General features: G+C 38.9%; 1 protein-coding gene across 1 annotated transcript; it reads right to left on the bottom strand.

Moving 5' to 3' along the window:
* Positions 1-9,410: 9,410 nt before the first annotated feature.
* LOC105047847 (cytochrome P450 734A6) lies at positions 9,411-13,283 on the bottom strand. Its single transcript, XM_010926952.2, has 5 exons — positions 12,796-13,283; positions 11,467-11,690; positions 11,028-11,269; positions 10,456-10,894; positions 9,411-10,292 (listed from the first exon to the last, which is right to left on the bottom strand). The coding sequence occupies exons 1-5, from the start codon at positions 13,088-13,090 to the stop codon at positions 9,813-9,815; spliced, it is 1,680 nt and encodes a 559-aa protein (XP_010925254.1). The 5' UTR covers positions 13,091-13,283; the 3' UTR covers positions 9,411-9,812.
* Positions 13,284-17,867: the final 4,584 nt, after the last annotated feature.

Below are 17,867 nucleotides of genomic sequence, written 5' to 3'. Positions count from 1 at the left end.
AAACAAAACAATACTTATTTTTTTGAACCATTTGATGCACAGGGGACTCTAAATCACATGATTTTGAACGTGTTAGTAGTTTAGAGATAGCAGATCACGGCCAATGACTCAAATCATTGATATGAGATTCCCATCATCCAACTGAGATCTGGCTGGATTTGAATGGAGATCCACTCGAGTGTACTGAAGTCTCCCTCATATAGAGGTAGCAGCTATCTTTCAAGGTGCGGTCGTCTTTTCCTTTCATGTTATATATTTATTAACTCAGCATTTAAGAGAATGTTGGTGTTTAGCAAGGATGCCTGCAACCTTTCTTCCCTTTACTAGTTTCTTTTCTCCATTTATAGATTACCAAACCGGAAGGGAAGAAACTCATGAGATCTTCTGTTTGCTCTTTGTTAAATGCAGGCTTCTGAATTTAATTTCTCTCTCCCTTATTTTATTAGTTAAGCATATCATTTGAAACCTTTAGTGATCATTATTTTATTTTATTAGTCTACCTCATTTCTGTTTGCTCTTTTTTTTCCCCATTTATTGAAGGATTTTACTATATTCAACTTTGATGAATTCAGTATATAACTTTAGCAGGAATGCTATTAGAACACATCTTGTAGATGATACATATCTGCATGCTGCGTGAACAACATTTGCTTTGATTTTCAAGTTGCCCTGCATCTTGTGATATACTGGGGTCTATGTAGTATAGGGGTCTGGGAGTGATCATGGTTGTCTGTGTTCAGAACTTCAGATGGCCCTAATCTAAATGCATGTGTAAATTTAAGACTGCAGAATATAAAATTTTGATATTATCTTGTTTCCATCTAGTTGCACTTGCCAAACCAGTGGTTGAACTCCGCAAGACAACACTCTGTTACATCCAGGAAAACAGCAGTTGAAGTAGAAAAGTTGATTATGATGTGAAGTGACTTTTCCAGTTTGTTGTCAGATCTGGCTTGAAACGTAATATAACAGTCATGTTGCAGATCTTCCCTGTCTAGTGACATCAAGGATCCCTGCAACCAGGGATATGCATTGAAGAATGGAAAACTCAGATCTCTTCAGATGCCATCACATTTAAAGCTTCCTGGCCCTGTTTGAGCAAGAATATGGGGCTACAGTTCCAGCAACTAATGTATGATAGCCCCATGGCCTCTTGATGGAAGGGTTGTGATGAATTTAGCAAAATATCCTTCCAAATCTACTGATTTTGTTTCCACTTGAGCACCCTGCAAGCACCCAAAAGAAGTTCATGATCAAATGGCATTTAGTTTTCACGAGTGCTTCTCTGTCTTATTTTAAATTTGAAATCAGAGTATTTTTTAAAGTTTTCCTTGTCAGTGTTTTGAGAAGGATATTTCATTGATGAAATAAATTATGTATGATGACATTGGATATTCTTTACTTTGCATAAAGTCCTGTAGAGATGCTGTAAATTTTTTGTCCAGCCAGGTGGCAAGTTTCTAGCTCTATCTGAGAAAGGGAAGTCAGGCGTGATGGATATGCTGGCTTCATGCTGGCGGAACCATCGATTTTTTTTTTTTTTTGTATGGTGAAAGAGAAAATTGTTTCATCCAGCTTGTGCATTCTATTGATAGGCCAGCACAGGAAAATTCATGGTTCACATTGTTTCCAGCTGATATTGTTTCCGTGTTAATAATAATTTTTGAAGAAATTAATTTGTAGGCTTACGTTCGCCTTTGTGTTCGGGACGCCGTCGGTTTGTGTTGTTTTGGTCGGTGCAGTGCCTGTTGAGCAGGTGGCTGTTGCCGCAGCCGGTGCATCATGACATCGCTGGAGACGATAACGACCCGCAGACATGTGCAGAACTTGTCACCGCCTATTTTCCACACGATGGCTGTTGTTCAGGACAATCCAAGCGTAAAATGGAGGCTGACATTCTTATTTTGTGAATTATTCATACATAATAGCAGGATATGCAGAATTGGGTGGATGATTTTGTGGTGGTGGTCTCTATCATGCAACCAATCAGATGTTTAGCTGGTTGCGATGTATCCAAATTATGATGTGAATCCTCCATCTAGTTTTCTGGCTTTTGAACGGGTATGTCAATTCCTGTGTTAACTGGATCGGATCCTTCCATGAGTGAGGATAGTTTTCAGCATGTTTCAGTCAGTGCATACCTACCAAAGGGATTTTGACCGACTACTAAAATGGTTCTAGACGCATGCTAGGTGCCGTGATCCTGCGGATAACCTTATCCCATTTGTTTTCACCGCTCGATCGATCGGCTTTGGCAGTCTTTATCTCAACTACCGCAGCTTTGCAAAACTGGGGTGGATAGGTTCATCATTTTTTGTGATTTGATGGTAGCGGTTGTTGGGGCGGTGAGCAACCTATGCGAATAGCTACTACAAGTAATATGGTGACGATGATGGCATCAAATCATGTCAAGCTGTTGAGCCGGTTGGAAGAGACAATCAAGGTGAATGACAAGGGGGGGGTGATGAATTATATGGGCCTCCAGGTGAATTAGATCAACATCAGCTTTACCTCCTACCGGATTTTCTGTGACAGCTTGTAGGATTTTTAATGTAATAAATTCCAAAATTATGAAGGGCACAGTAGTCAGAGGCCGTGCAAAGGACCGTCGGATAGGGTATCAGTATGCTCGACCCCCAACGCTGGTACCAAGTAACAACCTTGTGATGTTGCTGCAGCTGCACTCATTTGTCCGGTTGAGTTAATAGGGTTGCCTGTGGTGGTGGTGGACCCGGACATGGGACCAAATTAATCTCCTATCAGCATATGGCTTCAGTGAACGAACGTATGGGCCTTGCTTTTTCTCAGGCACTTGTGGAGGAGGTATTTATTGATCACAACGGGAACCCACATGAATCTTGCGTTTATCTATTCTCACATCATTATGGCAATAATATACGTGGATATGGTACCCAAAACGCTTCTCTCTTTCCTTCATGTGCGCTTTAACTGTTCTTACCCTCCATATGCTCTAATTTTTATTCCATTCACCTATTCATGGAAAGCAACTTGGCACAGCATTTAGTTCCTTCTTTCATGCCTCAGGTTTTGAGAGCTAAAAATTCCCTTGCAGCGCACCCTCTCCTCTGGGCTTGGTGGAGCCCACCAAGTGATGGGAAGTGGTGAGTTGTTGCACATCTCCAACTGTGAGAAAGGCCCACAGCATCGGCTGAGCTGTCCCTTTACAGATTGAATAAGCTCATGTGGCAGTTAGAACAGAGCCACGTGCCAGTCATGTGATCAGCAGATGGGTGGATGCACACAAGGTGATGTTCTACCATCTCCCCTGGGTCCTGGGATGATGGGCCCCGTCCTTTGCGCTCATTGAATACCGGTGCGCTGCTTCTTAGTCAGCCAACATTAAATTCCGGACTGATCTTGTACATCATCGTTGAGGTGTCTCTACATGCATGTTGGCTTGAAGGTTAAAACTATTATAATTGTTTCAGAGGAAACTAATTGGCATTTGTTTCACGGAAAAGTTTTTACCTTAATAAGATGCGCTTGGTGATCGACAAATGACACAGGAGCAGTTTTAGAAAGGCAACGGATGACAGACATGGTATATTTAAACAAACAGCTTAAAATACGCGATAAAAATACCCAGAACATCCTTGGTGATAAATGAGCCCAACGAATGCCCCGTGATAAGGAACAGCTGGCATGGCATGTTTTTTTGGTTAGGTCTACGAAGTTGATCGGCTAGCTGTTCATTTAGGTCGTTGCATCCAGTTATACTCATGAAAGGGGGGGCTATGAAAGCATCCGGAAACTAAGCATGTATAAGTACATTAATTCTTATGGTCGCATACATGTGTGTTGTATGTATAATGCACATAATTTCCCTGTGGATTATGAACATCAGGAAGTTCTCGTTGAGAGGAGTATATAAATACTAGTTTTTTATCCCCTACATTGCACATGGATTATAAAATCACATAATTAATTATATAATAAAAAATAATTTATTAAAAAATATTTTAGATGAATAGTAAGAATATATCCATTCATATTTTGAATATTAATAATAATAAATTTTAATCGACTAATTAAATAGATATAAGTAGATTTTGATGTCATATATTAATGATATAATGCTTGTATTTAATGTTGCAAGAATAGTTAAATAAAAAAAATTTTCATTAGTTTTGATCCATACGATATTAATTGATAAAAATTTGCTACTGAGATGGATAACTTATTCAATCATTTTAACTTTTTTTATTATATATATATATATATATATATTATAAATTCGTATGGAGCAACCAGAGCCAGAGCCACTCCGACATCTCCTCACATGACGACAGAGAAGTAGCGATCATGAGAAAGACAAATATCCAACTGGGCCTGTCACGAGATAAATGGAAGGTGCCTCGTTACAGCTAATCATGTACGTTTAATCTGCATCCCTTAGGTCCGAAAGCAACTAGCTGGAACCAACCAACCTCGATCAGGAGAAGAGGGTGTGGGATGAAAGCAATGTGGATAGATTAAAAAAAAACCCAAAAAAAAATGCTGCTGCTGCTGCTGCTAAGCCAAAGGCATGAGACTAGATCCAATCATAGGAGGGAGATGGTCGTGCCCCTCCTGTCTACAACACGCCGACAGATGGGCACAAATCAAGGGCGGGGCATTTGGCGTTGAGCTGGGGGCAACCAAGTCCCGGAAACGTAAACAAATCAATGGGCTCCGAGCCGATCGAAGCCATGGGAATTTGCTTGGGAAGTGCACGTCGATAAAATATTTATAATTAAGGAGCTAGCGTGCGTTCATGCGCGCGGGCATCCTTCCAAGGTCCCATTGCTTCTTTACAGGGCTCATATGAGCTGGAATCAATCCATGGGGAGGGAGCTAGACTAGTGTAGAATTGAAGCTTATCTAGTTCAATGCCATGTGTCTCTCGAGAGGCCGGGAGGGAATTGGTGACCTTGGCCATTTTCTAGTGAGGGAATTGAAACAATTTGGGAGCAGTCGTTGGAGTTAAGAGGGCTGTCCGCATCGTTGCGCGTTGCTCGGAACCTCGTTCACAGCTAGCTGTGCACTCTTCGGTCGGACGGCTGTCGGGTGTAGACTCGAGTAACGACCAAACAGCTTGCCTTGGTGGGGCCCGACATGTATTGTGTTTTCACTGTTAGACCTAGTTTGTTGGTTTGAGATCGATTCTGAGGTCTCCATTTGTTGTAATGCTGCATTCTCCATGCAACAGAAAATCGCAACGATATATATATATATATATATATATCCTATTTCCTTGCATGTTTTGGTTATTTCTTTTATTGCTGCAGGCAATCTCAAGGAACCACTATCAAAATATAGGTGTTTTACTTTTGGAAAACCTAAAATCCCTTTAGAAATTTCACCAAGGAGTAAGACCGAAGAGTCATGAGAAATTTTCTCTCACCGATGAGTGAAGTTTTATTATTTAGGTAAATGAAAATTATGAAGAATAATTTCGAGGTCAAGACCTCCAATGGCAGTGGGATCTCATTTTTGTGAAGCCGTACGTACTCCAAGTATTGGTTATTTTGGAGTTGACCCACTGTAGTTTAAAATAATGATGTTACCTTTCTTCTTCTTGTTTTTTTTTTCTTTTCATCAGATGCTAACCAATAAGTTTAATGCAATCTTCAAGTACATTTCTCTTAGACATCATGTCTCCTTATCATGAATATATTGCAGCATAATATGAACAGTTGCGGAACAAAATAAAAAACAGAATGTTGTCTCCTGCATGATTGCTTGAGGATCTGGATATAAAATAACCACCTTCTTGCATGTAAAATATTCCTAGTACTATTGGTTTCTTTTGAGTCAATCTCGCTTGCTTATTATTGTGAAAAATGTAGCTGTCATTCGGTAAGGAATAAGAAAAATATTTCGTACTTGCGCAAGGAACTTAGTTTAATTAAGGTGACAACCAACCTTCTATTTAAAAAAGAAGCGCTGCTCTTTGGACAACCATGACTTCAAAAACAGATTATTGGACCACAATTGACATTTTATTATTGCAGAGATATTTTAGTTTGCACACATGGATGAGGTGCCCGTTTCCGGTTATTTGACTTGAAATTATTTAATCACAGCTAGCTAGCAGCCTAATTATATGCCACCTTAACATAAAATTTAGCCTCTCTTTAGCAGAGAATTCCGATTGAAAGGCCAGCGGTTCGTTTTCCACTTTGAGATAATCACAAGGAATTGGGGTTCCTCCTCAATACATAAATGCGAGGAAGGGAATGCGCAAGGATCTGCAACAAACTGGAGAATCAAATCAATTAATAAACAAATTAAAGCCTCCTGTCGAGAAAGGACAAGAGATGATGCCTCTTTTTTAAGGCACTTGACTTCCCTCTTGCTTCCCACCAGCCCTCCTCTATGGTCCATCAAGCTGTTTTGAATTCTAATGATCCAGCAATGCCTCGCAGCATTGGGAATGGAAGCTTCGTGTTGTTCTCATCATTGGGAGCTCCACCCCACAAGACACTTGCATGCACGGCCCAGTCCTATTACGATGATTATATGGGCAATATGCAAGGACGTCCTTGTCCAACTCTCACTGCATCCAATGTATATATGCCATTCGGTTGTTCCATAAAGCATGGATAGGACTGCCTGTCCCTGGTGTGAGCGAAACCCTTATCAGTTGCGAAGATCATTAGTAGATAACCCATGATTTAATTTTACACTCATTTCAAGATAATCGTCACAAAGATAAAGTTGGAGTGGCCGAATGGAGTGTTGCAGTTAAAGTGCACCGTGTCGGTTGTGGTTTAGGAATAGTTACCCAACGGATTGGGATCAAAATTATTTAATGTGAGAGGTAATTATACCATGGGATGGGTCACATGACTGCTCGCTCGGCATGCCTACTTGATTTTATGCATGGGAAGAACACAATGAGTAGGATGGAGAAAGGACCCTCTCCACATGCATGGGGAACAGCAACACAAGAGAGCACATCTAGAGCTCCCAAGGGCAAGGGAGGGGGCCCTAGGAGATCCCCGGAAGGTTATTGCTTGCCAAAAATTTCACTCTTTTTTCCGGAGCTCTATGACATTAATTTGCAAGCCCCAATGACGCATGCATGCTGCGCTGCTACAGCATATATAACTGGCTCGCGGGTGGGTAGGAAAAGAATTAAGCATGAAACAAGTAGCTCTAGCTAGGAGCAACTGCTGCGCCATTGCTAGAGATCGAAAAGCTCTCTCTCTCTCTCTCTAGCTTTTATCACCATAGAAGAAAGGCGACTTTAATTTCATGTTCTTGTGAAGGGGTCCCCTAGCTAGCTCTATCCTGCACCCAGATGTGATATGTGGTTATCCACATATGGCCGGTTGATTGGTTTGAACAGATTGATCACTACTAGATGGGTCTATCAGGTGACCTGTGATTGAAAAAATTAAAAATAAGTGTCCTGATCACATGACCATGCATGGTAGAGGGAAAATGGACCATTATTTAGAAATCCAAATGATCAGATCAAACCCTAATCATTCAGATTTGTGTGTGTGTTTGTGCGCTAGCAAAGCTATAAGGCCAGTGGTTAATTTCACCCCTAGCTGAAAAGCCGGCAGTTTTATATTCAAACTTTGGAAGACCATTTCCGTGTATCTCGTGCTGTTTTCTTTGAATCATTTGTTTCTTTCTTTCTTTTTTTTTTCATGGGAGATTAAGATATCTTTTCCTTCTTTGGGAAGATGATGAAATGATTGATCGAGCTCCTTCCATTTACCAAAAGAAACCATACGAGGGTATTACAAAGGCCATTAGGATTGCCTCCATAGGAAGGTGTCGGAGTCCTCATGATACGGATCCATACTGTCATGTATACAGTGGTTTTGGTTCTTATACAGGATCCACACGGTCATGTATACAGTGCTTTTTTGTGCTTAGCACTTGGATACAACCCTGTGCAGGGGGAATTTTTCGACTACTATACATGGTACAAAGGACGGTGTAAAGCCAACAGAGAGAGAGAGAGAGAGAGAGAGAGAGTGGAGATGCTTTCTGCTGAGATGGTGAAACAGCTTCCTTGGCGACAGCTGGCTTGATGCTGAGGCAAAACATCCATCCTAGATTTTAAGGTGCATGTGGTAGAACCATTTTAAGCAACAATTTTTTCTTTCCGACTTTTTCATCTGAAGAAATTATTGGTTAGAATATGTAGTTCTACCAGTGTACCATATACTATCCTATAAAAAGTTACCACTATATTCATTATTAAAAAAGAGAGGTTGTTATCCAAGCTTGATTGAAAATTTTAAGGGCTCATTTGGTTCACGAAAAGAATTTTTCTTCTTGTAAAGTTATTTTTTAAAATATTATTTTTTAAATTTTTTTAAAAAAAATAAAATTTTGATATATATATTTGGTTGATGATAGAAAAGTGACTTATTAAATAATAACTTATATTTGGTTGAACACTTATTTTTCTGAAAACCCTGTGTAAAATACCTATTGTATGTACTCTTAATAGATATAAGACCATATATTTTACGCCTAAATTTTATATAAATAATAATATTATATTTATATTAGTATAAAAATAATATTAATATATCATAATATAATATTAGATCATAATAATTTATTATATTAATATAATATTAATATATATTATATTATGTTAATACAATATTAACATTTTAATATAATAAATTTATTAATAGCTTAATAAATATAATATTATATTAATATAAAAATTAATATAATAATATAAATATTATATTAATCTTAACAAAAAATATTATATTAGTATAAATATTAAAATATAATAAATATTATAATATAAATATAATATTATATTATCACTATTCAGTATTTTATTTTAGCCATTCATGATATTTTGTAAAATCTTAGCTATAGATCCTAAAAAGATATTTTGAATAAAAAAAATATCACTATTTTTTATCTCATAAAAAATATTAAAATCTATCTTTTCTAAAAATTTTCACTTCTCATGAAATATGGAAAGAGACATTTCGTGAAAATTTTATTTTATTTTTTCTTCTTAAAATTTTAATCAAATTTTTTTTTTTATTTTTTAAAAATTATTATTATTATTATTATTTTTTATTTCTGCCAATCAAATGAGTCTCAAAGAAAAGTTTTGGATTGATACGGTAACTTTTTATTGGATGGATACACGAGATAGAACTGTTGTAATCAATAATTTCTTCCCCACCTGGCGTTGCATGGAGCCACACCCACACCCACACCCAATTATGACCCCCCAGAATTGTACACACCTTTCAGGCGCTTCAACTGTTGGGCCTGTCACCAAATAGTTCCAAACCTTCCTAGTTTAACAGTGTCCATATTTATGTATAACTGCACAAAGGAGGACCACACACACACACACACACACACACATATATATATATATATATATATAGAGAGAGAGAGAGAGAGATTAGAGGGGTTTTTGAACCTAGAAGGGTGAAAAATTTACATAGAAAATGATACAATGCATACACCAAAGCCATTAAGAATGGCGAGAGGGGGTCTATTTTAAAGCCTAAAAAAGTGATATAGGGTTAAAGGGTATTTTAGATGATTTGCCGGCGTCTTTTACATAGAGGGTTGCAAGGAGGTAACTAAAGAAGGGGGTCGTTGTCTGCTTCCATGGCGCCGCAGTACAAAAAGTGAGAATAGTATAGGCACAGCAGATGAGTGGGTGTTTTAGGCATTCACTTGAGTGAAAGTAATTCCTATGATTGCTGATTCACTTGGTTCATGTTTTTGCAACTTATTGCAGGTCGTGCTCCTCCTTGGTGTTGGTGCATGCTATAAGCAGGGACCACCAACACTTACACTACCCCCGTCGGATGATGCGGATCGGACGGCAATGATGGTGATGGCGGGGAGAGGGATCGGAAGAGGAGGGGTGCACCATACTGGGGGTAGAGGAGCATCAGGACGGTGGGTGCATGGACGTACGAGGGGGAGAGGCGGACGACGAAGTGCTGGAGGATGATCGCCACGGTGAGCTTGGCCTCGAGGAGGGCCAGGTTCTGGCCGATGCACATGCGGGCCCCCAGACCGAAGGGGATGAAGGCCGTCCGATGCCGGGCCGCGCTCGCCGGCCCCTCCGCGAACCGGGCTGGGTTGAACTGGGCCGCGTCCTTCCCCCACAGCCGCGCGTCATGATGGACGGCCATGATCGGAATCAGCAACTCGGTGCCTCGAGGGATCCGGTATCCCCCAAGCTCCACGTCCGTCTTCGTCCTCCTTATCGTCGCCACCGCCGGCGGGTACAACCGTAGCGTCTCGTTAAGGATCATTCCCAGCTGTAATAATACATGCATATAATTTTCATTTCTTTAATTAATATATCATCTGATTTTTAGGATGGATATAAAATATTGTCACACTTGAAAAAGGCCAAAAAAATAACAACAACAACAGCAATAATAATAATAATAATATAGTAGTAGCAGTCGCCGTCGTTACCGTCTTGAGCTTGGCGAGGTGGTCGCGGGTGGGGATGTCACGTGAGCCGCAGACCTCGAGGACCTCCCGGCGCGCCCGCTCTTGCCACTCCGGATGCATGGCGAGAAGCACCGTCGCCCACGTCAGCAGGTTGGAGGTGGTCTGCTTCCCCGCGAACAAGAATGTCTTGCATTCCTCCACGATGTCCTGCACCGTGATCGGCGATGCTGATGTTGTTCTCGTCGTTGTCGGCCGGCGGTGGCCCGAGGTGGAAGAAGATGACGGGGACGGTGCTTTCTTGGTGCTGGCATTGATCATAAGCCCGAGAAGGTCCTTGGCGCTCCCGTCCGGCTTCTCATTTTCCGAGCTCTCCTTTCGCCGGCCGATCAGCGCCATCAGATTTTTCTTGATCTCTTTGTCTAATTTCCACGAGCTCGTGTTCTTCTTAGTCGGCAGAAATCTAACAGCAATTCAAGAATTTTTTTTAAGAAAAAAATTAGATAATTCCGACAGTCAGGCGTCCGTGCTTGCTTGGAATATTAGAACAGCTGTATGTATGTTTACCTCCAAAAAAAAGAGAAGTAGCTACCTACCTGTAGCCGGGAATGAAGACCTTGCGGAAGGCCTCGGCTGCATAAATCATTTGCTGCGTCTGCAATCGGAAAACGGCCTTGCCGTCTTCGTAGCTCCTCCCAAATGCGGTCCGGGTGATGGCATCCTCCGTCACGGTCTGGAACCACTCGGAGACGTCGATCTCGACCTCGCCGGAGGGAGACATGGCGGACCACTTCTCCACCATGTCCAGAACCGTCCTCCCGACAAGCGGCATCAACAGCTGATCATTTAAATCAGAACACATACATAAGTAGTTCCGGCAAAGGCAATTCCCAAAAAAGAAAAAGAAGAAAAAAAAAAAAAAGATTCTGGTGGCTATAGATTAAATTAAAATGTAATCCCATTCTTAAGGGATTGTTACTGTTTTTTTCTTTTTCCATATATATATATATATATATAATTAAAAAAGAGATTTACCTCGAGATTGTCCATATGGAAGGTGGGTGTAAGGACCTTCCTGTGGTGAGCCCATTTCTCCCCTCTGAGGCTGACCAAGCCGTCGCCTTCGAGCTGCCGGACCAGAGGGTGGGACTCGTAGCGCTCGAAGTAGTTGGCCCGCGAGACCAAGATTTCGCGGATGAGGTCCGGGTCGGCGACGGTGAGGCGGGCGGTGGGCCCGAACCATAGCAGGAATGTGGAACCTGCAAAAGGGGCATGGCCACCACATCAGCACCACCACCCTCTTGTGTGAAAGGGATCGAATCGAGAGAGCAGAATGTAGGCAATGTAAGAGTTATTGAGATGCGTAAAAGGAGAAAAAGGAAAGGAAAGACGCTTGTGGTGGAGAGCAGCAATAGACCGCAGCTACCTCCTAAGGTTACAAGAAGGGGACCAGGAAAATGAGCGAAAACAACCTCAAACAACTCCCTGGACTTGAGAACTACAGAAGCAACCGAGCAACTGTAAAAAGAGCTTAAAAGAGAGGCAGAGTGTCCCTGAGTGGATAGGGGGAAAACCCAAGGTGGTACAGCAGTAAGATCATTTGGCCGTAAGCTACGTACAGAGAAGATGTGAGAGAGAGAGAGAGAGATCGAACGCCAAGGGAAAAGGAAAAAGAACAAGAGGAAATGGGTCAAACAAGTGATACAGTCAGTACAAATTGAAAAGCATCCAGAAAGTAAGGTGAAAATTAAGTACATAATAAATGAAGAGGAATATGCACGCTAAAAAGGATAGGGAAAAATGGCGCCCATAATGAAAAAGGAAAAACGAAAAATTATCAGACACCCATGACTTCAAATCAGCCTGTACACTTAAGAACAGACTATAATTCAATACTGATAGCATTGGAGAAACAGAAAAATTGGAAACTGATGAATAACCACCATCGCAAGGAGAAGAAGGCTGACAACAATCAAAGGAGAACACCAGAAAATAGAATCGATGTAGATGGAAATAGGGGGGGAAAAAGATAAAGGAGGACAAGGAAGGAGTCGCCATTGACAAGCACAGAAATAATGAGCCTCAAGGAAGCCCAACCTCACAAGCACCGTCCACCGCCTACACACTTTGACAATCCTTCTAAAATCCAACGACAGAAACACAAGCAAAGCAAAGTAACCCCAGGAAAAACCAAATACGAGAAAAGCCAAAACAAACAAAACAAGGCAAAAGACACCTCCAACACCTAAACCAACACCGCCTGCCGCCCCCTCAAGCATCAAAGTACATTAGGAACAAAGGCCAAACAACGCAAGTAAAAGAACAGAGAGAGAGAGAGAGTAGAGAGAGAGAGAGGTATGGTACCATAGATCTTCTTCCAATGGTGATAGAAGGAGAGGACTCGAGGGAGGATGTTGTGGGAGTTCTGAGGCATCATTGGCTTGGAGGAGGCCTCCAGCATCAAACCAACCATCTCTTTGACGCACCCAATGAAAAAACGATAAGGAGGACCCCTTATGCCTTGCTTTGAGAAGTGCTCCTCCAACCTCTTAGGTCTCCACCAAAGGAAATCCAACAGCCGGAGAGCCATGGCGATGCACACAACCATACTACCGAGAGGCAAAAACCACTTCCAACACCAACCTACCATCTCCCCCATCCCTCCTTTTTCTCTCTCTTTTTTGCTTGCTTGGAGCCTCCACTACTACTGCAGAAATCTCTTTTTCTCTTGGTTCGCTTCTCTTTTTGAAGCAATATAAATGGCCTGGGTATGAGTATATAGAGTTGGAGAAGGGGAGGAACAGGTGTGGATTTGGGGGGGAAGAGAGAGAGAGAGAGAGAGAGAGGGAATGGGGTGGAGGAGGAATAGGGAGGGGTGTGGGGTTTTATAGGTGGGGAGGGGGAGCGTAGCAAGGCCGGCGCCGTTGGGACCGCCGTTGAGGTTACAGGGTCAACGAAAGGGGGCAAATGACCAAAGTGGCCATTAAAATGTGGGTTTGAACGGCCTTTTATCATTGGGTCCGCAATTGGTTTTGGTTTGCTTCTTCAGGTCTATGATGGCAGGCACAGAGAGAGAGAGAGATGGGTTTAAAATTTTGGATTTTTATTTCGGCTTCTTCTCGGGGACAAGGAGGGGGCCTCTACAAGAGACCAGGCGTTCAAGAGAAATTAGTAGCGTAACGGAAGAAGAATGAGACTGCCACTTGCTATGATTGTTTTCTGGACGCCAGGCACATTATGTGAGGCGTCGCTCTGTCACTCACAAATGGCCGCATTTATTTCTTTTCATTTTTTCCCCCCAAATATTAAGCTGCACGATAGAGGGCAGTATTTTATTTTTTTTTTAATTTATATGCTTGGTTGCAGTGTATAATTGATTCACATAAACATGCTCATCTATTTTTTATATTATCTATTATATATGTCACAAAAATATACTAAATAGATAAATAATTTAGATATTTGGTAAAAATTTTTATTCGATCTTTGTCAAGGCTCATTGCTTTATGTGCAATTAGTTATATATTAAAACCTTCTACCTATTATAATTTGCTGTATTATTATATTATATTTTAAAAATAATAAAAAAAATCATAACCCACACATGCAGATATCAGTGACACTAGTATTAATAACGAGAATTTTACCATGAAAGCCTATTTTATACGGAGTTCTCCATTTGTTATGTAGGTATAACAAATTTTCATTTTGTTATAATTAAAATTAATTATTTAATATATAATAAAAATTTCATCATTAAAGTATTTATTTATAATAATTTATAATATTATTATTTTATATTTTCAGAATAATCAGAAAAATAAAAAAAAATATATGCACTCTTTGTGGGTATATGCTAGTATATATCTGAGATGGAGGTTCAATTTTTATATAAAACTTTCTCATTGTCACATAGAAGCTTATTAATGATGTAAATATTAATGTGCTTGGCCAATATTAAAGTTTGTTACTTAATATATGATTAAAGTTCATAACTTAATGTCCAATCGAAATTTAGTTATTGGAGCTTTTTTTATTTATTATAATTCATTATATTGCCATAATATATTTTAAAAAATTAAAAAAAAAGTAAAATCATACCTCAGCATCACATGGGACCAACGTCAATAGTATCATGTTAACAACAGAAGCCTCTACATTAAGATTCATCTTATGCGAGTTCTCTTTTCATCATGTGAATATCAATATTAAATGTATCAGGATTAGTAGCGACAGTTTTTAACAAGTACTCATCAAACTTTATTTATAAATATGCAACAAAAATTCAGCTATTAAAAACATCATATTCATTATAATTTATTATATTATTATTTTATATTTCAAAAATAATTAGAAAAAAAGATGAAAAAAATCATATTCATATTAGCATATTCATATAGCGATAACAATGATACCGATACTAATGTGCAGCTATTATTGTTTTAAAAAAAGGGAGAGATGTAGATGACGTTGGACAAAAAGCTGGGGATATAACTTAATTAAAATAAGAAAGAAAATAGGTTGATTTTGTTGAGAAAAAAAAGATATTTTGGGAAAATAGTGCTCTTATAGAATTAGTAGAGAGTAGAATCCTTGTGACAAAATCTAAATTAACATATTCAACAAATTTTCACTTATGCAATCTAGTTGCATATAACCTTACCAATGATAGCCAATACGTGCAATACTTCATGCGATTCATGATTGAATTTTGGCAGCTTTGAAATCTTCTTATGGTGGGTCAAAAGATCATTGGGAAAATGATTACAATGCCTCGTGAGCTTATCTTGTCTAATTTAGTGGTCCATAATCAATAAAATGAACTACTGGAGGGTGCAAACTGATTCGATTCTACCCTCACTTGGATATTCCACCGGGCTTGCATCGTCCAAGTTCTCAAGAAAACATTTTATAAATTAACATGAGAATAGATATCGGTGCATTGATTAGAAATGTCAGTATATTATCGACTGGTTTTCTAATACGGCTTTGGATTTAAGGGCCCACTGCATAAAGTAATCTATATTTTGAGAAATCAAGCTGCTAAGGAAACCTTTCAACAAATTGGGTCCACACGAATTTCCGAATGCAACAATTAAAAGCAGTTGTTTCCTCATCTAGCAAGCCTTTTTGGTTGGGAAAACTTGATAGACACCAGTTGCCTTACCTTGACCCATTATTTTCCAAAATCTCTCTCCTATCATCCTTGTAAATGTACCTGCTCTTTATTTTCTCGCCTGAAATCTAATGTAAGTCTTTTCAAATGCACTTGAACTAGGAGTGAAAATAGATCAGACAATAGCCATCCAAATACATTTAATATCCAAATCTATTTGATTATAGATGCAAATTGTAGCATCAATATTCATATTTATATCCTTTAAAAAAGGAGGTAGATATTGATGCCGATAGTTAACGGTCCAATCTGCATACAAATGTCTAGTTTTGCAATCCTACTTAGTCTTACACAATTTTAATGAACTTTAAAGAAAATCAAATGATAATTTTTATCAAGATAAACTTTGACGGTATAAGAGATGACAGGAATGGTGCTGGCTTTATCATTTGAGGATCTGATGCTAGATTGCTAGCGGTAGGAAGATCATATTTTTTTGAGCCATTTGTCTCAGGTGCTGAGCTCCACGCTGTTCGAACTGATATTGTCTGTACCTGATAAAAAATGCGGATAGAGAGGATCATTATTGAGGAAGACTCTGCTACCATGATAGACTGGAGTCGGAGTGACATAATGCAGTCGGAGGCACACTTGCTTATTCAGGACATTCGGACCAACCTTCGTGACTTCACTGCGGTCCCTATTCAGCATATTTTTCAAGAGACAAACAACACCACTGACTGAGTTGTCTCCCATGTGGCTGAGCACATCGATGATTGGATTTGATATCAGGATCAGACTTACCTACGTCTACTAGAGGATATTTTATTTTTGGATCTTTTGGAGTGTACTCATACTAGATTGATATGAGTATCTGCTTGTATTAAAAAAAAGTGACAAAACTAATATATTTTTCAGTTAATTTGCCTTCCATAGTGATGCAATGATTTGATAGTTCAACCATTCAGTTTATATTCATGTTTGTATTCAACTACCGATTTTTGTTTTGTGTTCATGTCAAATTAGAACAAAATATGGATTTGACTTTTCACATTTGATTCATATATGCATTCCAACCTGTACTCATCGGCTAAAACAAATATGGATATATATATATGCTGATATATAATAACCGATCCATATCTATAGTTTTTCAGCCCTAGTTTGAACTAGAGCAATTTTGCTACACGATTAAATTATAAGGAAAAATGGATCTACTTTCTCGGGTAGTATGCTTACTGGCTACTAACATTATACAAAGTATTTTTAAAGTCTATGGATATTATAATAACCCATAATTTCATCCAAAGATACTACATATCTAAGATCTTTCCAGTGAATAACTAATATGGAACTAAATATATGCCCACACGAACCTTCACATACTCTCTCTATTTAAGTCCTAGCATCCTTTCCAGGCTAAAAATCTAAATTTATACATTTATTTATAAACACCACGATCATGCTATAGTCAATTTCAAAGAACCTATGTTGTAGTAGCCCCTAATCCACATAGACTATGGGCTGGGTCAATTTTGATATCATTTTTAACAATCTAGGATCTCATGAAAAAAAACTAGTCAGAAGGGGTTATTTGGATTCCTTGAAACTGTACAAGTATTCAAAATCTTCTTATCGAATAATTGATATAAGACTAAATAGATGCTCATATGGATCCTCACATAATCACTGACAGAGCTAGTCCATCTGCATGTAGTTAGTCCAAGCTGATTGCTGGCACATGCTGATGTGTCACATATTTATTTTCAAGATTAGTTCCTTTGTCCGATCACGAGATTAATTGCGACTGTGTGATTTAGAGCTAGTTCTTTTTTGGACCTAGCCAATAAGGCTAATCACTAATACATACTGATGGATTATATGTTTAGTATTTCAGAACTAGTCTCTTCTAGACCTTGTTACGAGACTGATCATAGCCGTAGTCGCTAAAGATCAAGAGAAAATTTTGTGTTTTACTATATGTATGGCATGTTTTGAAAAAGTTATCATATTGATCCATGTATCTTATTTGTGTCAATTTGTTCAAATCAAAATAAAATATATTTTATGTGTGATCCTTTAGACATATAGGAAACTTATAAACCCTGTACAAATCACCCCCTCCTATTTTTCAAATCTAGAAGAGCATGTGGAGTTTGGGTTTGAATAGTGATTAAGAATTAGAAGATATGTAATTAATATTTATATAGAGAAATTGATTAGATTTCTTATTATTATAGAACAATTATAGATTATTCTTTGAATTAATGAATAAAGGTATTCTATCATTATCTGAGTTTTAAATGATGCAAAAGTTTGA

Source organism: Elaeis guineensis, chromosome 7, assembly GCF_000442705.2.
Source record: "Elaeis guineensis isolate ETL-2024a chromosome 7, EG11, whole genome shotgun sequence".
Taxonomy (NCBI): domain Eukaryota; kingdom Viridiplantae; phylum Streptophyta; class Magnoliopsida; order Arecales; family Arecaceae; genus Elaeis; species Elaeis guineensis.
Note: the sequence above shows the minus strand (reverse complement) of the source record. Positions and strands in the feature narration are given on the sequence as shown.